General features: G+C 47.7%; 1 protein-coding gene across 1 annotated transcript; it reads right to left on the bottom strand.

Moving 5' to 3' along the window:
• Positions 1-4,781: 4,781 nt before the first annotated feature.
• Positions 4,782-5,819, bottom strand: LOC136480307 (uncharacterized). Its single transcript, XM_066477891.1, has one exon. The coding sequence runs from the start codon at positions 5,817-5,819 to the stop codon at positions 4,782-4,784; it is 1,038 nt and encodes a 345-aa protein (XP_066333988.1).
• Between the last annotated feature and the right edge of the window lie 15,714 nt (positions 5,820-21,533).

Genomic DNA, 21,533 nt, shown 5'->3' with positions numbered 1-21,533 from the left:
TCCGAATGGCGATGAAGAAGAAGGAATATGGACCTCCCTTCGATACTGAAATCTGCTCCAATTCGCTTGTGTTGGCCTCAGCATCGCAGGAGTTTGAGCACCAGCGATTTGGAGAAGAGCCTGATCTATGGAGTTGAACATCATAAGGGTGGCAAGTTAGGGATTCCACCAGGTGGTTCAGGTCACCACCCAAGGTGAGAGTGGTGAAGGGAATCCTAGGGCCACACCCATCGATGATTACACTCGGCATTCATCCAGAGGGAGGTGTTGGGGCGCAGGTGAATGACCTCGAGTCGGGGCACCCATCTGCCGCTGTAAAAGTCCCCTTCCGAGACAGGGGGATTCCAATCATCCAATCCCAATGTATCCAAGGGGATCTGGCCATCGCGGTGCCTTTGGTCGGGATGGTTTCGGTGGGGGAGGCCACAAGGTCGTGGCTACGAAAGAAATGGTCCGAGGCAGAATTCTTGGAAGCGCAAAGAGGAGAAAGCTGGCTCAGAGAGCAGAGAGGAGGAGAAAGATGATGGAAATTCTGGGAATGACAACAAGACCCCAGATCCAAATAGAGCAAATGGGAAGGGCGCACTGAGCAGAGGAAGTTCAAGAAAAGTTGGGGCCTAAAGGCACAGCTTCTGGTGGTGACATCCAACCCACCGCAGGTAATGAACAGCCTCGCCTTCCTAATGAATTTGCTCAGAATGTGAATCAGAATCCTAAAGATGTTTGTGAGAACAGTGGATTATCCAATCATAGCTCTAGAGATTATTGTAGACTAGTATGTGAGATTTGCGGGCTCTCAAATCATGCTACTTATGGTTGCAAGAGATGTTTGCCATGGAATTTGGGACCTGAACTTTGTGCTGCTCAAGTAGAGGACCAAAGTTTTTTCTATATAGAGGAGTGTATTGACCCTAGGGTGGCTCAGGAGAAAGCAAGTACTGCAGTTATTTCTGTTGTGAGTGGATCTGTTAATGCTAAGTTGATTGAGCTTGAATTCATGAATTTGATTGGGGCTGCTTCTTGGAGGTGGCGTGCAAGGCCAGTTGGGGAAGGGAAATTCCTGATGAGATTCCCTTCATCCAAAATGGTGACTGAATGGAGCAGGATAAAGAATCTTATTCTGAAAAATGATACTCATAATAGGATTGATGCCTGGTCTCCTGCTGTTGTTGCCAAGGGTGTGTTACAGTCAAGTTGGTTCAGGGTCAGTGGGATCCCTACTGATCAAAGATCAATTAGGACCCTTGCTAAGGTTGGGGGACTAGTTGATAAGGTACTGGAGATTGATGAAGGTTCCAGATACAGATATGATTATGTCAGGTTGAGGATTGCTTGCAGGAACATTTCTAGAGTACCCAAGACTGCTGAGGGAACACTGGGAATGTATGTACTGGATTTTGGGTTTGAAAGGGAAATCCCTAAGGATACTAGTCCTAAGATTCTTAAAAGTGGAATTAAGGTGGGTGAAATTGATTCTCAGTCTCCTGAAAAGAAATCCAAAGCTGAACAATCATCTGATCTGCACCAAGCCAATCAGAGGAAGACTGATGAACATAATTCTGGATCCAAGAAAACGGTGAATTCTAGTAAACAGGTGATGAATTCTTCCTGGTCTGCACCTCCAAAGATCAACCCTGAAGTGAAAGACCAACCTAAGCTTATGAGTGATGCTCAAAAAACTTACAAAGGCTCTCGTATTGAAGAAGATGGTGATAGGGTGCATATCCCTGATACTCTGGATGATAGGATTTCGGATCCTACCGGCGAATGGTCGGAGGTTGTAAGGGTGAGAGATCGGGGGACGAGCTCGGCGACGGCTTTGAGGCGCCGTCCTTGAAGGCGCTACAGTACCGCGGCACTGTTCACGGGAGAGAGAGAACTCGGCGGCTAGGGTTTCTCCCGGCTCCCTTCAGGAAGCCGGAAACAATAATATGTTTCTGCTTGCCAAAATAGTCCCTGATTACAAGTATTTATATCGTCTATTGAAATATGAAAATAACCCCCTAATTCTATAGAAATTATCTCGACTTAGCCACTAATACCCTTTTGCCCCTTTTGCCGGCTATAATACATGCCGGTCATAACATCTCTCCCCGCCTGCGCAAACAGCTCGTCCTCGAGCTGAAAGTCGGGGAAGTGAACACGGAAATCCTCCAAGGGCTCCCAAGTAGCATCGTCGTCCGTTAGCCCACGCCACTTGATCAACACATGCCAGACTCCACGGCACTGCTGCGCCCGTAACGCCCGAGCCGGCTCCGGAGACAGCCGGCCATCAACGGTCGGCGGCAGCGCGCCTGGCAGTGCTGGCGGCTCCCCCCGATGGCGCTTTAGGAGGCTCACATGAAAGACATTGTGGAGCCGGGCACCCTCAGGAAGCTCCAAGCGGTACGCCACAGCGCCCACGCGTTCCAGGACCCGGAACGGCCCGGCGTAACGCGGCCCGAGCTTGTGCTTGGCGCGGGGGTCCAGCGACTGCGTAGTGCGGTGAAGTAGGCGCAGCCAGACCCAGTCGTCGACGGCGAACTCGATATCGCGGTGGCCAGCGTCGTAGTACCGCTTGGCGAGCTGCTGGGCCTGTAGAAGCCGTTGACGAACCTCCGTGAGAATGTCGTCGCGGCCACGGAGGAGGCCGTCAGCAGCCTCCGTGCGCGCCGTCCCCGGCCGGTACGGCACCATGGGCGGTGGCGGGCGGCCGTAGACGACCTCGAACGGCGACACGCGAAGGGCGGTGTGGAAGGAAGTATTATAACAATACTCCGCCCACGAGAGCCAGTCCACCCATGCGCGAGGGCGATCCCCTGTAACACAGCGCAAGTACATAGCAATCACCTTGTTAACCACCTCGGACTGGCCGTCGGTCTGCGGGTGGAACGCCGTGCTGAGGCGCAACTTGACGCCTGCCATCCGGAAGAGATCCCGCCAGACATGCCCGGTAAACACCGGATCCCGATCACTGACGATGGATGTGGGGAATCCGTGCAACCGGACGATGCCGTCGAAGAATGCCCGAGCGACGGAGGTGGCCGTATATGGGTGGCCCAGCGCAATGAAATGCGCATACTTCGAGAAGCGATCCACCACCGTCAAGATGACCGACTTGCCGCCCACCTTGGGGAGGCCCTCGATGAAATCCATGGAGACGTCCGCCCACACTTGGGACGGCACCTCCAAGGGCTGCAGCAGCCCGGCAGGCCGTAGAGACTCCGTCTTGTTGCGCTGGCACACCTCACAGGACCGCACCCAATCTTGCACCAGGGTACGATCGCCGGGAACGAAGAAGTCGGAGCGAAGGCGGTGGAGAGTCTTCTGGACGCCCTCGTGGCCAGCGGAGTGGGCCAGCGAGAGCACCTGGTGGCGCAGATCACCGTGGTCGGGCACGAAGATGCGGCGCCCGTGGAGAAGCAGCCCGCCGTCCGAGCGCCAGGGCGCCTGCAGCTCGCCGGCCGCCAGCTGCTGTTGCAGCAGCTGCGCATCAGCCGCCGTCACAGTCGCGCGGCGGATGTCATCGATGAAAGCGAAGGAGGGGCCCGAGATGGCGCACGCACTGGCGCCCCCTTCCCCGCCCGAGTTGGCCACTGACTCGGTGTCGCGGCGAGACAGGGCGTCAGCCACCGTGTTCAGCCGGCCAGGGCGGTATTCGACGGTGAAGTCGAACCCAAATAGCTTGCTGATCCATTGGTGCTGGGTACCGTCGACAGACGCTGGTCCAACAAAAACTTCAAACTGTAATGGTCAGTGCGGATGAGAAAATGACGACCCCAGAGGTACGGCCGCCAGTGGCGCACCGCTTGCACCAAACCAATCAATTCGCGATCATACGCCGCTAGCTTTAAGTGACGAGCCGCGAAGGGCCGGCTGAAGAAAGCGAGGGGCCCGGCACCCTGATGCAGGACGGCACCAAACCCCACGCCCGAAGCGTCGCAGTCCACCATGAACAACTGATCGAAATCCGGCATTTGGAGGACCGGTCCGGTAGTGAGGGCGCGCTTGAGCGCCTGGAACGCCTCCTCCGCCTCAGCGTCCCACACAAACGCGTCTCGCCGCAAGAGACGCGTAAGCGGGGCAGCGATGAGTCCGAAGTCCCGGATGAATTTCCGATAGTAGCCGGCGAGGCCCAGGAACCCCCGGAGGGCTCGGGCGCCACGCGGAGGGGGCCACGCCGCGACGGTAGCCACCTTGTCGGCGTCCATAGCGACGCCCGCAGCAGAGATGACGTGGCCAAGGTAGGCCACCGACGTCGCGCCGAAGGAGCACTTGGAGCGCTTGAGGTGCAGGCGGTGAGCACGCAGCGCGTTGAGGACGATGGTGATGTGCTGCAGATGCTCCGCCCACGATGAGCTGTAGATCAGAATGTCGTCAAAGAAGACGAGCACAAACCTTCGTAGGAGCGGTCGGAGAACGTCATTCATCAGGGCCTGGAATGTCGCCGGAGCATTGGAGAGGCCAAAGGGCATCACCAAGAACTCGTAGTGCCCGTGGTGGGTGCGGAACGCCGTCTTGGCGATGTCGTCCGGGTGCATGCGCACCTGGTGGTAGCCCGAGCGCAGATCGAGCTTAGTGAAGAATTGAGCCCCATGGAGCTCGTCAAGCAGCTCGTCCACCACCGGGAACGGGAACTTGTCCTTGGACGTCTTGGCGTTGAGGGCGCGATAGTCAATGCAGAAACGCCACGAATTGTCCGCCTTGCGGACCAGCAGCACGGGGGCGGAAAATGGCGACGTGCTGGGCCGAATAATCCCCTGAGCTAGCATCTCGCGACACTGGCGCTCCAGCTCATCCTTCTAGAGCTGCGGGTACCGGTACGGCCGCACTGCCACAGGCGGCGTCCCCGGAAGGAGATGGATGCGGTGGTCGTATGAGCGGGGAGGCGGAAGGCCCTGAGGCTCGGCGAAGATGGCGGCGTGCTGCTGTAGGAGACGGCCCAGCAGGGGCTGCTCGGAGACAGCCGCCACTGCCGTAGTGGGCGCCTGCGACGCCGCGTCGGTGGCACCCCCCTCACCGCGCCAGACGATGCGCCTGCCCTGGCGCTGGAACGATAGTGTCATCGCCTCGAAGTCCCACAAGAGAGGACCCAATGTCTTCAGGAAGTCGACGTCGAGGATGAAGTCAAAGCACCCCAAGTCGAGGCCGACGCACGTGATGGCGAAGGACTCGGACCCGACGACGAGGGGTACGTTGCGCGCGATGCCCACACACGAAAGTCGATCTCCGTTGGCGACGGTTACGCGGAGCTGAGCACCCCCCGAGGCACAAAGACCCAGGCGGCGCATGGTGGCACTCTGAAGGTAGTTGTGGGTGGAGCCGGTGTCAAGAAGCGCTAGCAAGCGCACGCCCTTGATGGAGACCCGCAGCAGCATAGTGTTTTCCGTGCGGATGCCGGTCACCGCATGGAGGGACACCACCAAGGCGTTGGCTGCTGTAGGTTCGGCGGCCGGTTCCTCCTCCGCCGGTTGAGGCTCATCAGCCGCCGCGTCGGCGGCCAGGAGGTCCTCGTCAATGTAATCATCAGCCTCCAAGTAGAAGAGCCGCGGGCACACATGGCCACGGACGTAGGGTTCGTCACAGTTGAAGCAAAGGCCCTGTCGGCGACGTTCAGCCATCTCCGCCGGGGAGAGACGACGGAAAGGTCGAGCGCCAGCCGCGGGCGCCTGCTGGGTGTTGGTCGCGGCCTGCGTGGCAGCCCCGGCCTGCCCGTAGCCTCCTCCAGGGGCGCGCGGCGGTGGCAGCAGCCCCTGCCGCTGCTGTAGCCGTGGTCCCCGGGAAGAGACCGGAGGAGCGACCGCCGCGGCGCGACGTTCAAATGCCCTGGCGAGGTACATAGCTGTCTGGAGATTCTGCGGATCGCGGAGCTCGACATCCACCTTGATGTGCTCGGGAAGACCACCCACGAACAGCTCCGCCTTCTGAGGTCCGGAGATGTTCCGAGAGTGGCAGAGTACCCGCGTTGAAGCGCTGCGAGTACTCCTGGACCGTCGACAGGAAGGGCAAGCCGCGCCAGCTCGGAGATACAAGTATTCCGCACGGCCGGCCCGAACTGGAGGTTGCACAAGGACCTGAAGCGATCCCAAGGCGGCATGCCCTCATCTTGTTCCAGGGCGTAGTACCACGACTGTGCTGCGCCCTTAAGATGGTAGGACGCGAGCCACGTCCGGTCGGACGCCAAGGTGCGCTGCCCGCGAAAAAACTGCTCACACTGATTGAGCTAGTTCAGCGGGTCCTCAGAGCCGTCATATGTGGCGAACTCCAGCTTGTAGAACTTCGGCGGTAGCCGGTCGGAAACGGCGTCAGCACCGACAGCGGCCGCAGCTGCCGCTGCTGCGTCGGCCGAGGCAGACCCTCCAGCGACGGTTGCTGCCAGGGACGCCGCCGGGATGAGATTACCGTCCATGCCGCCGTAGAGGACGCCGGAGACCGACGGGGCGGCGTGGAACGCCGGCGCAGCTGTGCTGGCCGAGTATGGAAAGGACGGCTGCGGCGTCGTGGACGTATAGATCGGGGCCGACGTGGCCATCGCCCACGTCGGGATCGGGGACGGCGAGGGAGGGAATTGGATTTGGTGGATGGGAACAGATGACGTGCGGGGCGGAGGGTGGTTGGACGACGGCGGCGGCATGCCATACGGGTACGTGATTGCGAGGGTGGGCGTTGGCGCGGCTAGGGACGGAGGTGGCGGCGGCATGGGGAAAAGGTGCGGAAGCGGCGGCTGTGGTGGTGATCGCTGGGCGTGGAGCAGTTCCTGGAGGACGCCCCGCACCTCCTCCATGGAGGTCTGCATGGCCGCCATGTTGTGGCTCAGCCCGGCAATGGCCACCGAGGTCTGTTCCTGGGACAGGAGAACGACGGGAGCGCTCGCGCCCGCTGAGTGGGCGACGATCGCCCCAGAGGTCATGGGGACAGCGAGCGAGGTGGAGGGCGGCGGCGATGATGGGCGCGGCGGCGCGGACAGCGAAGGGGAGGACGCGGGTGGGTAAAGCGAGGCCGAGGGCTGGGAACCTAACATCTCTGATACCAGATTGATAGGATTTCGGATCCTACCGGCGAATGGTCGGAGGTTGTAAGGGTGAGAGATCGGGGGACGAGCTCGGCGACGGCTTTGAGGCGCCGTCCTTGAAGGCGCTACAGTACCGCGGCACTGTTCACGGGAGAGAGAGAACTCGGCGGCTAGGGTTTCTCCCGGCTCCCTTCAGGAAGCCGGAAACAATAATATGTTTCTGCTTGCCAAAATAGTCCCTGATTACAAGTATTTATATCGTCTATTGAAATATGAAAATAACCCCCTAATTCTATAGAAATTATCTCGACTTAGCCACTAATACCCTTTTGCCCCTTTTGCCGGCTATAATACATGCCGGTCATAACACTGGAGGATTCTAATTCAGATAGTGATTCTTTCTCAAGGAAAGTCAGGCTTCTTACTCATGGCGATGATGCTGGTCAGTCATCTTACAAACATGATAAGGGGGATTCTTCTAAGTATGTCTGATTCCTTGATACTGAAATGGCTGACAATGTGATGAAAGACATGCCATTCCAGTTCAAGGAGACTGAGATGCAGGACTGCATGGAGACCGATAAATCTGAACTCTTTAGTGCTCCTAATCCTCCTGTGGTGGTTCAGTCCCCTGAGATATTTCTTACTGATGACAATATTGTCCACACTTAGGAGAGTGTTGGAATGGAAGTTGAGGACAATGACAAAGCTGCTGATCCTATGACTGAAACCCAGCTCAGTCAATATGTCCCTGGGGTGAGTCAAGATGGTGGGATTCCAGCCCCTGAAAGGAGGAGAAGCGACAGACTCAAAAAGGATACAGCCTTATCTATATGGAGAAGAATGCTATTATGGCACAGAAGAAAAATCTTGAAGGTAACTCAAAAAAGTCTAATTCCTTTTCAGTTTTACCAATTGAAGAATTGTCTCTTGTTACTGCTGATATAGGTATTACTTTTGAGGAAAATGACTTTGATACCTTTAATCGGCTAAAAGAGTTAGAAAATGCTAGAAATGATTTATTTCAAAAGCAAGTTTCAAAGAACAATCCTTCTCAACCTGAAACAGGTGAGATGTCAAATAATGATGATGAAACATTGTGTATTGAGTGGATTCAGGATGAATCATCTGAGACAGATGATTTCATATTAGTGGAGTCTAGAAAAACGAAAAGAGATAGAAGAAGTGTTAAAATTTCTCCCACTAGTAATAAAAAGCTGCAAGAACAGGAAGCTCCTGAATTGTAGAAAAAAGAGGTAGAAAGCCAAAGGTTATCTCCTCTAAAACTTCCAAATCTAGTAAAAAATGACAATCCAAGTCTTAATTTGGAACTGTAGAGGCCTTAGGAAAAAGGGGTTTCTACTTTTCTTAAAAATCTCATCTTCCAACATTCCTTTCATTTTATTGGTCTACAAGAAACTATGATTAAGGATTGTGATAAAAAAGTGTTGAGAAGATTTGATCCACGGCAAGACTATCTCTGGCTTCATAATTCTGATAAAGGGAAATCTGGGGGGATCCTGTTGGGGGTAAGAACTGAATTACGATGTTGGCTCTTTCCAACAAGGAGAGTTTATGATTCAGGTCAATCTTTGGGATAAGTTGAATAAGGTGAAGTAGAACTTGTTAGTTGTATATGGGGCAGCCCATGATGATCAGAAAAACAATTTCTTCACTGAACTATCTGCATTTTGCTCAAGGAATCATGATCCAATTCTAATAGGTGGTGACTTTAATATCATTAGGTATCCGTATGAAAGGAACAAACCTCACGGGACACAGAGATTCTCTGGTCTATTCAGCTCACTCATAAATTTTCATGAACTCAGGAAAATAGTGATGTCAGGGGGCTTGTACACCTGGTCCAATAAACAGGAAATTCCCACTTTAGAAAAATTGGATAGGATCCTAGTCTCTCAAGGTTGGGAAGATTTATTCCCAAATGTCATGGTTAAGAGGCTACCAAGGGAGGTCTCTGACCACAACCCTTTGATACTTTCCTCTGGTTCATGTAGACCTATGAAATATATCCAATTTAGGTTTGAGCTCAGCTGGTTAGACAATCCTGATTTCTTAACTACTGTAGAAAAACTGTGGAGCAAACCATGTAGAGCCAAATCTACTCTTGATAAGATTCAACAAAAGCTGAAGATACTGAAATAGTACTTCAAGGGGTGGGGGTTCAACCTCCAGGGTGAATTGAGAAAAAAAAAGAGGCATCATAAGTGAAGAATTAGCTGATTTGGAAGCTATGGAGGAGATTGATGGTCTTGACTCTGAGCAAATCCTTAGGAAGGTCTGGCTGATTAAGGAATCCTTACAGCTTTTAGACCAGGAGGAGTCCTATCCCATTGAATTCTATAAGTCTTGTTGGGATATTGTGAAGAGTGACATTGTCCAGTTTTTTTCATGATTTTCATGAAGGAAATGTTGATATTAGTAGAATAAACTATGGGATCATTACTTTATTGCCCAAAGTCACTGATGCCTCCAGAATTCAACAATTTAGACCCATATGTTTGTTGAACTGTCTTTACAAGCTGGTCACTAAGACTTTGACTTTAAGAGTGGAAAAAATTGCCGATAAACTCATTCATTCTAATCAAACAACTTTTATGAAGGGGAGAAAGATAATGAGTGGGATTATGGTTTTGCATGAAATGTTGCATGAAACTAAGAGGAAAAAAACAAGTTGGGGTCATCTTAAAATTGGATTTTGAAAAGGCATATGATAAAGTCAAATGGAAGTTCCTTCTTGAATGCGTTGCTGCTAGAGGTTTTTCTAATCAGTGGTGTAAATGGATTGAGCAAGTTGTTTCTGGAGGGACAGTTAGTGTTAAACTAAACAATCTCATTGGCCCCTACATTAAAAGTCACAGAGGTCTGAGGCAGGGTGATCCACTCTCCCTCATCTTATTCAATTTTGTTGCTGATGGTTTGTCTAGAATGATTCACAAAGCTCAATCCAATGACTTATTTAGAGGCCTCATTGATCATATCATTGACAAGGGTGTAGCTATACTCCAATGTGCTGATGACACCATTATATGTCTAATGCACAACATTCAAGGAGCCAGAAACATGAAACTTCTCCTATACATGTATGAACTCATGGCTGGTCTCAAAATCAATTTCTATAAAAGTGAAATCCTTACCATTAATGATGAAGACAACTAGGCTGCAATCTATGCTGAAATTTTCAATTGTCAGATTGGTTCATTTCCGATAAAATACTTGGGTGTTCTTGTGAGCCCTAGTAGGCTCCATGTCATTGACTGGGCTCCCTTAGTTGAAAAAAGTGCTAAAAAGATGGATACCTGGAAAGGTGGATCCATGTCAATTGCTGGTCCAACTTGATCAACTCTAGTTTGTCCAATTCACCCATTTAACATATGTCCATCTACCTCTTGCCCAAAACTATTGTCAAGAACCTTGACAAGATCAGAAGGACATTCTTTTGGCAGGGGGGCAGTGCTAAGAAAAAGTACCATTTGGTTAGATGGACTAAAATTTGCAAGCACAACAAGAAGGGGGGGGGGGGGGGGGGGGGGGGGGGGGGGGGGGGGGCTTGGGCATCAAAGATATTAGGAAGATGAATTTGAGCCTTTTTGTGTAAATGGTGGTGGAAGTTAGAGAATGAAGTAGGCTTATGGCAAGACATTATCAAATTCAAATATGTGAAGGATGATTCAATTTGTACTGTGAGTTACAGACAAAATGATTCTCCAATCTGGACTGACCTTTTGAAAGTCAGAAATATTTACTTACAAGGTAGAAAGATGATAGTCAAGGATGGGAAACAGACTAGGTTATGGAAAGATACTTGGTTGTATGGTAAACCCCTCTGTACCCTTTTTCCTGATTTGTTCAAAATTTGTGAAAATCCAGAAATAACTATCTTTCAGACAGTATCAAACCCACAGTTTACTAGGTGGTTGATAGATAATCTTAAGGCTGGGTGGGATAAGATTCTTTTGGAGGTCAATAAACTTCACCTTAACAATGATCCAGATGTTGTGCTGTGGAAGTTTAATAGCAGTGGTCAGTTTAATGTTAAATCGGTGTACAAAGCGTTGACTTGTAGTGATGCTGGCCCATATCACAAAATAATTTGGAAAGGTAAGATATCTGCCAAAATCAAAATCTTCCTATGGCTAATCATGAATAATGCTATCCTTACTAAAGACAATATGATAAAAAGACAGTGGAATGGAAGTCCTACTTGTTACTTCTGTGATCAAGATGAATCAGTCTCTCATTTGTTGTTCTAGTGTAGTTGTGCCAACGCTGTTTGGGCAGTTGTTGCACATTGCATTGGAACTGATAATATTCCAAGATCAGTTAATCAGCGCTGGGCTTGGTGTAACAGATGGTTGTCTTCAGGAAAACAATTTCATGCTGTGGGGGTTGCAGCCATTTGCTGGGTCATCTGGAAAACTCAAAACAGAGTTTGTTTTGAAGGGCATGTGGTGAATAACCCCATCTCGATTATCTATTATGCATGCTCAATTATGAGTTACTGGGCAGGTTTGTTTCTTGAAGCTGACAAGGAAGGTCTGGTAGCTGGCGCCAACACAATGCTGCAGATCGCGTTGAAGCTGCTGGGCAAGAAAATGGTGAGGAAGGACCAACTTCTGCTGACGGATGGTCAAGGTGACCGTCAAGATGAAGAGGAGGAATGAGATGTCAGCAAAGACCTGGTGGATGATGATGTTCGTCAATCTTTTGAGTCTTTATGTGTGTGATATCTGGTAAAGCTAGCCCTCTCAATTAGGATTATGAGTAGTTTACTGCTTTCTGAATGTTACTATACGATAGCTCTACGACGTTCGTATGTGGGGCCGCCTGGTAAAGGCTTTCTGAATGTTACTATATGATAGCTCTACGACGTTCGTATGTGGGCCGCCTGGTAAAGGCTTTTGGTTTAGGAAGTAAGCGTTGTAAGGGTTCTCAACTGTCTTTTTCTTTTTTTCTGATACACTCTCATATGCTGTATTTCCGTTGCGAAAATCAATGGAAATGGGGAGATTCCTCGGGTCAAAAAAATTAACACACGTACATACACCATACCTCAATAATTATAATCGAAAACCTAAATCGTCAGATCTCAAGCACTACCGGAAACGTCAACTTTGCCGAGTGTTTTTATGTTTGCCGAGTATATTCTTTCGGGCACTCGGCGAACAAGTTCTTTGCCGAGTGCTGCGCTAAAAACACTCAGCAAAAAAAAAAAAACACTCGGCAAATAGGAGGTTTGCCGAGTGTCAAAAAAAAAAACACTCGGCAAAGAGGGTGTTTGCCGAGTGTTTTGTTTTTTGCACTCGGCAAAGAAGTAAAATATGTTTTCTAGGAAAGAAAGAGAAGAAAAAAAATTAAAAAAAAAACTTTACCGAGTACCCAGATCTAGGACACTCGGCAAAGAAGTAAAAATCTTTTTTCTGGGAATGAAGGAGAAGAAAAAAAAAGAATTTTTTTTGCCGAGTGTCTAGATCTAGGACACTCGACAAAGAAGTAAAATTATTTTTCTGGGAAAAAAAGAGAAGAAAAAAAATGAAAAAAAAACTTTGCCGAGTGCCCAGATCTAGGACACTCGGCAAAGAAGTAAAGTAAATTTTCTTCCTCGGCCGCACCGCCCCGCCTCCCTCCTATTTTTTCCCGCACCCGCACCTCCCTCCTCCGCACTCCCTCCTCCTTCCTCCTCCGCACCGCACCTCCCTCCTCCTCCTCCGCACTCCCTCCTCCTTCCTCCTCTGCACGGCCGCACCTCCCTCCTCCTTTCTCCTCCATCGACGCTCCTTCCTCCCCCGAGCTGCTCCAAAGGCAGACGGCGCGCCCTCCTCCCCTGAGCTCCTCTACCAGCGGCAGTGCAACCCCGGCGGCCGGCGTGCCCTCCTCCCCCATCTCCTTCTCCGATGAGCGTGGTGGCCGGATCTGCCGCTGGTGGGTGGATCCGCGACCGTGGTGGCCGGATCCGCGCCCATGGCGGCCGGATTCGCCGTTGCGCGGCCACCACTACCGGAGTCCGCCCCCTCCTCGCCTTCCCTCTCTCCCCTCACTAGATCCACCTCCACGGGCTCGCACGGGCGCCGATGCGTTGCCGCCACCCGCCGTTCACGCGGTCGCCGCCGACGGCTGCCTCAACAGCACCGGATCCCGCAGTTGACTCCGCCGAGGTAGGCCCCGCGGGCCCCTGCTCGGACGCCGGTTGCCTGGCCAGCGAGCCCTCCATGCCCCCCTGCTCCACCGGGCCGGATGCCGGTGGTGGTGGCGGCCGGTGGTGGTGGTCGGCCGGTGGTGGTTTTTTTATTTTCCTTAAAATAAATGTTGTTTTTTTTGTTTTTCTTAAAAAATGTTTGCCGAGTGTTTTTTTTGCACTCGGCAAAGTGTTTGCCGAGTGCCCGACAAAAAACACTCGGCAAAGAATGTTTGCCGAGAAATCTTTGCCGTGTGTTGGTTGCCGAGGGCAACACACGGCAAAGAGGTTGCCGAGTGTTTTTCAGACTTTACCGAGTGCCCCTGGCACTCGGCAAACCTCCCGTATCCCGTAGTGAAGGTTAAAGACGAAGTCGCCACAAATGCTTCAATGTCAATGAGCATGGCATCTAGCACCGTTAAATCTAAAATAAATTTAGAAAAATGTGACGAAGACTAGAATCAAGATGTATACGGCACTACAAGAAATCTAGCTGGCCGAACTACTTTGTCATGAGCACAGTAAAAAGATGAGAAGGAAAATTTGTGATATTATTATGCATCTTTTGAAACAAATTTAGACTCACGCACACTTCAAATTAAATAATTTTTGGAACGTATGATACTGCAGCTTCCGGGTTCCTAGTACTGCTGGCTAGCACGAGCGAATTATTGGGCCATAGATTTTCACTCCTGCAGGCCGTGCTGCTCCCCCCATCCCCCCCCCCCCCCCCCCCCCCCCCCCCCCCCCCCCCCGCCCAGAGGCTCTTAGCATGCGACCGCGTCCCAAACCACTTCCCATCCTCCCAATACATATCTATAATAATAGGGTCCAAATTTATTGATGTCACCATTTGAAGAATAATTTTTGAAACTTTAAAATGCCATCAACCTCCCTCCCTAGAGACAAAGCCATCCTCGGCTTCGAGACAATTGTTGCAGAATCCTTGTAACACCCTAAAATTTGTACTTTTGAAAATATGATTGAAATGATTTATTTATGAATTTTTGTCCACATGAAATATAGGAAAAATAATATTTTTTACTATATTAAAATTTGAGTACCAATATGTTTGAGCATTTGATTTATTTAGTTGAGTGGTTTTGATTAAAATTTAAAATAAATTTAAATTGCTTTTGGAAATAAATTTGAAAAGGCTTTTGAAATAAAAGAAAAGAAAATTAGAAAATAGAAGCATTTAAAAAGTTGTAAAAAATTATTTTTGAAAACTTACCAAAATTTCTCATTTTTATTTGAATTGAAAAGTATATTTGAAATAATATTTAAATTTGGTTTTGATTCAAGGTTCAAATGAATTCAAAACCTATGTAAAAAAGTATTAGGAAGAAACAATTTGGAAAAGGAAAAGAGCAAGCCCCCTTCCTTTCGGGCCAACGGCCTGCTCCCTCCCCCTTGAGGCCCATCCCTCCCTCTTTGTTTTTTGGCCGGCAGCGCCCATAGCCCGCTCTCTTTTTTCCCCTGGCCTGCTTCGCTCTCCCCTCTCCCTCTCGCGCGGCCCACTAAGACAGGCAGCCCAAGGCCAAAGCCCACGCGCGGAGCATGCAGCACTCTTTTCTCTCTATCTGACAGGAAGTTCCGCTCTTTCACTCGCTGTCATCCCGGGGCCACATGTCAGTGCCGTCTCCTACCTCCAAGCCAAGCCGAACTCTGTCTCCACTGTCGCCGGAGTCCGCGCTGCCCACGCCACCGCACCTTGTCGTGCGGACCAAGCTTCCCGGCCCTCTTAAATAGGAGCACCGTGCCACCCGCATCCACCCGAGCACAAGACGCCGAGCCGCTAAGCCATCCCGTGCCCTAGCGCCGCTGCCCGAGTCTCGCCGAGAAGAGACCACCGTCGCCGCGTTGCGTAGCTGCTCCTCCGTCACGGTAAGAGCGTCCCCGAGCTTCGTGTAGAGTTCTCGAACCTGCAGAGCCCCTTAACTCCCTCTGTGTCACTCGGTTTTGGTCTCCCCCGCATCGCCGTCACTTCGCCGTCGCCATTGCTTGCCGCTAGCCATCACTGCTCGATCTTAGTTGCCATTGATTGCCGAGTCGAGTTCGCCATCGTCTTCTCTTGCTCCCTGTGCTTTCCCGGCATCGAATCGTGGACTCTAGAGCCCTCTCCATGCTCGCCAACGAGCTCCTCATCGCCAGCAATGGCCACCACCCTGCCGGAGTTACTGTGTCGGCCGGAGAAATCCTCCCAACAATCAGTAGCCGTCCGATCCGCGATCAACGATCCAGATTAGAAGATGCCTCTTCGGTCCATGAGCACAGTGTAGACCAAGCGCACCGTCTACGTCAGCACGCCATGCAGGCAGTCCACCGTGAACCCGCCACTCAGGAGCCGCCGCCTGTCGCCACGTGGAGACCCAGTCAACCTGGCTGTTTTGCCGAAGTGAACCTGCAGTTTTCTCAAATCAACCCGCTGTCCACCCTCTGTGGAAAGTATTTCAACATATGCCCTTAGATCTTTTGTTTTAGACCCTCAGTATTTCTTAAAATGAGGCCCCGTCCAGTTAATCTTTTATTTCTGTTTTCTTTTAATTTAAATACGAAAATGATTTCCAAATATTTACAAAAATGCCATTGAACTTATTTTATGCGTAGTTTCTCCGTTTTAACTCCGATTTGACCCGTTCAACTTGTGTTAGGTTTATAATTCCATAGTCTACATGTTCATACTACTATTAAATATATTTTCAACTTTTGAAATTTGAGGTTAGATTTAATATATTATTTTATTAAAGGGAATCTTGTTTAATTCATAACTTTTTCGTTATAGCTCCGATTAGTTTGCTTTTCACGTCTGTGTGTTTGTAGCGAAACATAGATTCATTTTACAAACTTTTCATCTTGATTTTATGTTTGGTGTACTGTTCTAATTTAGATCTATTGTTTGTTTTGTGTATGATTGCATGGATGCTTGTGTGGTGCTTTATGATCATGTCCATTCGGTGAGCTATACGTGGTGAATCAAGAAGCGGATCTTTGAAGTTTTGGACTTGAAGAAGGATCTAAGTTTAAGGCAAGTATAGCATGTGATCTTCCTTGTTGTCCTATAGACCTTTTATCATTTAATCCATACTGCATGTGTCTACCTTGACTACCACTAAGGATTTTCTAGTACTGTATACCATGTTCATTGATACCTATGGTGTATTGCATTGGGTAGTATGATGCTAGTGCTCAACTGAAACCATGATCTTGTAACTTGACTAATGGTATAAGCAATAAACATTAAAAGATGCTTTTTAGCAACATCGAACAAGGTGGCTAGAGCTTTGGGATATTTTTATGGTGCTCTTGATTTCTCTCCCTAAGGACTTATCTGTAAGCGAACATCCGGGACTTACAGTACAACTGTGAGGGCTATATGGCTCTGTCTTTAGCTCAGTATGAGGACCTTTTCTAGCTTGTTAGTGGTTACCTTTATTGGTGTAAGAATGGCTTGCCGAATTGGGTATAGTGCGGCCTCTGTTCCCTTGTGTATAAGCTGCGCGTCATTGTGCCATCAGGAAGGGGGGCTCTACATCTGTTTGCCGAATGAATCTAATGGCCCTAACTTGTTAGACGAACCTTTGAAAGGCTTCATAGTGAACCCTACCGACCTTCCTTGGAAGTGGGTCAAGAGATTAGCTACCTCGGGCGAAAGGGTAAATCACGAGTCATAGTGAAAGTGTACAACCTCTACAGAGTGTAAAACTGGTATATCAGCCGTATTCACAGTCACGAGCGGCCTTAGACCCTTACAGAATAGATGATGAACGTTGATGATACTGATGATAAAGATGATCATTAATGGTTAATTGTTTATGCTATTCATTATTCATGTTTACCTGATCATGTGTTTATATGGGCTTGTGATAAACTTGTTTCTACTCCTATGTTAAAATTGTGACAATTAAAAGCTAATCATAGTTAAACCAGTATTAGCCTTTTGAGCCTCATGAACCCCATATTATATTTCAATTATTTGGATAAAAATCCCAGATGGGTACCAGATTGCTAGAGTTTGGAGGAATTAGGCTTGTGATCAACCAGTCAGTTATCCCTGTAGAAGTGGAATCTTCACCCGAAGATCGAAGTTGTCTTTCCGCTGTTTGCTATCTAAGGTTATATTCTTTATACTAGGTACGTTATATATTGAGCGTCTATTGATATTACCCTTAATTGTAGCTATATGGGAGAATTGACTTCCTGGGCTCACATATGGTGTGTATCTGGTTTTGCTATAAAGTGGTATAAGAGCAACACTGACTATTGAACGCAAGCCTAGTAGAAACTGGTCGTTTTAAGATTTAGAAGTTGCTACAAAAACCCTTGCTCTATGAACCTTGATATTTTCTTCTCTACTATTTATCTACCTTTGTTATTCATCTCTACCTTGGTGCTTGTTTTGAAGTCTTTGTTCTCATCTTTACTCCTTGAGTTGATATGCTTTTAGAGCTATCTCTCATCACCTTCTTGCGTAATCTGAAGATGAGTCTTAGGATTGTTACTCCTTGTAATAAGGACGATAGTATCGCAAGTTGAGTCAATGATTGAGTTGTGCACCTTTATTGCTTTGTTCAATTGTCATGGTGCTTATGCTTATTTTGAATATTTGTAATGATTGCAATGATCTTGTTGGGTGTTCCCACGATTTCATTTAGCTTATAGGCCTAAGGTATAAGGATTAATGAAATAAATAGTTGGGTTATGATTTTCTTCTGTTTTCCCTATCCTGCCTTTTGGAGTAGTTTGCCCTCTTTGGCTTATGTCTCTAATTTTGGATGATAAGAAATCATGAGAAAATTCTGGACAACAGTAGACTTCGATATCTTTCTGTGACCACAATAATCACCCTGATAGCTATTTTGGTTATGGATTTATGAAAATCACAAGACGATGTATCTGTGCTGTCTAAATCTAGAGTAGAATCTGTTGTGCACTATTTTCGACTACCTAAACTATAGAATTTGGAAAAGTGTTCTATAAGGAAGTTGTGGAGGATTCGATAAGCTTTCCAACAGTATAAGCTACAACTTCATTGGATTAACAGAATGAGAGTTACGGCTGTTTTACTGTGCTGCTGTTTTTCATCCCGCGAGGAATTTCAAATTTCTTATCCTTGCCCATACACAAGAGTCTCATTGGGATGTCAGAATATCTTGATACTAGTTAGCTCATCTAGAAGGAGGTGCAAGCTACCCTTTTTGTGTCCCCTAGTTGATCTTTTCTTAAGGGGGTAGCCAAGTTGAAGGATTTGCAAGATGAAGTTTCATACGTTCTAGTTATTCACTTGGAAGCATCGATTATCTCTGTGGTGGGGTCTTGTCTTGTCTCTCATACTATCAATCCTATCTTGCCATCTCTTGAAGCTACATTTAAGAATGCTACGAATGACTGAGTCCTAAATCATACATGTTGAAACATAGATGGTTGCTACCAGGAGAAGTGCTTCACAAGGTGCTGGAAGGAATCCTGCCAATTCTAATCCACCGCCATTCAATTCTCCATCTATAGAGCAAGCTTTGATGATGCAGACTCAGTTATTATAGACTATTGCTCAAAGGGTGTTGAACAACCTGCATCAAGCACCACCTATTGACAAGTGTGGTGAATTTATGAAGGGACATCCACCGACATTCTCTCATTCAAGCGAACCACTACAAGCTAATGACTGGCTTAGAGCTGTGAAGCGACAATTGGACATAGCTCAGTGAGATGACCATGAGAAGGTGTTTTTGTGTCCGGCCAACTCTCGGGCATAGCACAAGACTGGTGGGAGTCTTACCAGTATGGACATCCCAATAATGTTGGACAGATCACCTGGAAGGAGTTTAGCGAGAGCTTCAGATCCTACCGTATTCCATTAGGTGTGGTAGAACATAAGCAAGATGAGTTCCTCAACTTGAAGCAATGATCTATGACTGTGTGCGAGTATCGTGACGTGTTCACTCAGTTGTCGCGCTATGCTCCAGAAGAAGTGGATAATGATGCTAAGAAACAGAAATGCTTTTTGAAAGGATTGAATGATGGAGCTCAATTGCAGATGATGACTGTTGTGTATCCTGATTTCAAAACATTGGTGGACAGAGCAAATGTAATTGAGAACAAGCGTCGAGAGGTGGAAGAAAAGAAGAGAAAGCGTGACCTTCAATGCTAGTTAAAGAACACTCATCTTCGTTTTGCTATACAAGCAGAATATTAGTCACAGCCTATGAATCTACTTGAGAGTACGGATCAGGATCAGTATCAGCAACCTAATGATGAAGTGCAGCATTTTAGCTCTCAAGAGCCATGTCTGTCATCTCCTATCACCTCGATGAAGACAAATACTTCTACTAGTGAGGAAGATTATGATTGTGGTGAGATTGAACACTATAAGAACGATTGTCTTGAGAAGTTTGCTAAGAGTAATCAAGGATAGAGTCAACAATAGCAGGAGCTAGAACGGAATGTCCATAAGGAGCAAGTGCAAGGAAATAAGTTAAAGCAAAACTACATTCAAGGCAGGTTGAACAGTGTGGATCTGATTACCACTCATGGAGCTAAGGAGGTCATTTATGGTTTGACAGCAGTAAGCTCAGACACTGCTATGGTGTTGTTTGACACCAGTGCGTCACATTCATTCTTCTCTAGGGAATATGTGGAAGAACATAAGATAACTATGCTTCCGATGAGGAAACCCCTAATAGTTAACTCTCTAGGAGGAGAAAAGAAGGCAAACCGCATATGCCCAAAAGTTAGTCTTAACATAAAAGGGAAGAACTTCAAGGCAAACCTTGTTGTTTTGGAATTTATGGATATTGATGTTATCCTTGGAATGGGATGGTTGTCTGCATGCAAAGGAGTCATTAAGTATGCCCAACGTTCGGTGCTTCTAATAACATCGTTAGGAGAAAGAATTGAGTATGAGGGTATTCAACCTACACCTGAGGAATATGAGAATGACCTATTAGAAGGTGTATACTCAGAGGATGTATACCACTTAAGGGCTTCATCATCCAGAGTAAGTATCCTTTGCTCGGTTGATAAGTTATTGGATCATCTACGTGAAGTGGATGAATTCGTCAATATGGCTCCGCAATTCGAGCTATCATCAACTAGGAGTCCAATCTTCAACATACCTAGGACAAGTAGGCATTGATGACATAGGAATGAGATATCTAATAATTACAGATGGTTCTATGGAGTCTCAAGAAATTCTAATGATATACTAAGCATGACAAGAAGGTTTGGATTGAAGAAAGTTAATGATGTGATAGGAATCCACTCAAAGATGTGAGAGGAACTCAGAGTCTTTAATAATGAGGTTTGGTTAGAGGTTCAAGGGAAGTTTATCCAAGACCATCAAGATATTGATAGTGTTACGGGAGACTGTTTAAGTTTGGATCAAGAGACCTCGGCTAAGTTCTTGAAGGAGTAAAAAAAGAGAGGTTGAAGTAAAACCTACGTATTAGCTTTGTCAGGTAAGGACAAGAGCTTTATATCCATTATGATGCACCCTGTCAAAGGTGTGGGATGTGTCCTTATACAAGAAGAAAAGTAGTGGCTTGTCCGTTAAGTCAACTAAGGAAGCGTGAGTTGAACTACCTAACATGTTAACTGTAGTTATCCATTATGGAGCATGGAGATACTGTCTACTTGGACGTAAAAGTGACATCTAGGAGGATCACAAGAATCTACAGGACATCTTCACTAAGATGGTCTTGAGCTTGTGATATCCTCGTTGCAATGAAATTGATTATGACTTGGAAAAGTGCTATCACTTCAAGGATCAAAGTCATGGCCGATGCCCTTAGCAACGGAGAATTGTGCTAAGAAGGTTTGGGTGACACCAAAGACTAAGAATTGTATTCCAAGTTCGAGCAACTTAACCAGGATCCTTAATGTTTTGAAGATCGGTAGTAGAATCCCTTTTTGACCAAGAGATTTGTCAGGCTTCGTTGGAAGGTGGATATTTTAAGAAAGTGAATTGGTATTATAGGAAAGGTGACCTAGTGATTGGAGTAACCTAAGTATTGTTTGGAGTATATGTCAGAATCTTAGAATCAGTTTGGCAAGTTATTTGGAGTAAGGTCATCAAGTCATGCAAGCAGCAATGGAGTGGTAAAAGGAATCTAAAGGCGGAATGCCTATATCTCTTTAATCACCATCGTCCGAATCTCGAGGACAAGATTCATCTTAAGGGGGGTAGAATTGTAACACCCTAAAATTTGTCCCTTTAAAAATAGGATTGAAATGATTTATTTATCAAAATTTGTGCACAAGAAATATAGGAAAAAGAATATTTTTCATTATATTAAAATTTATCATAAGGAGTACCAACATGTTTGAGCATACATGCTAGTGCATTTGATT

The sequence above is a fragment of the Miscanthus floridulus genome, chromosome 9 (assembly GCF_019320115.1).
Source record: "Miscanthus floridulus cultivar M001 chromosome 9, ASM1932011v1, whole genome shotgun sequence".
Lineage (NCBI taxonomy): Eukaryota > Viridiplantae > Streptophyta > Magnoliopsida > Poales > Poaceae > Miscanthus > Miscanthus floridulus.
The sequence above is the reverse complement of the archived record's forward strand: the minus strand, read 5'-3'. Positions and strand labels throughout refer to the sequence as shown.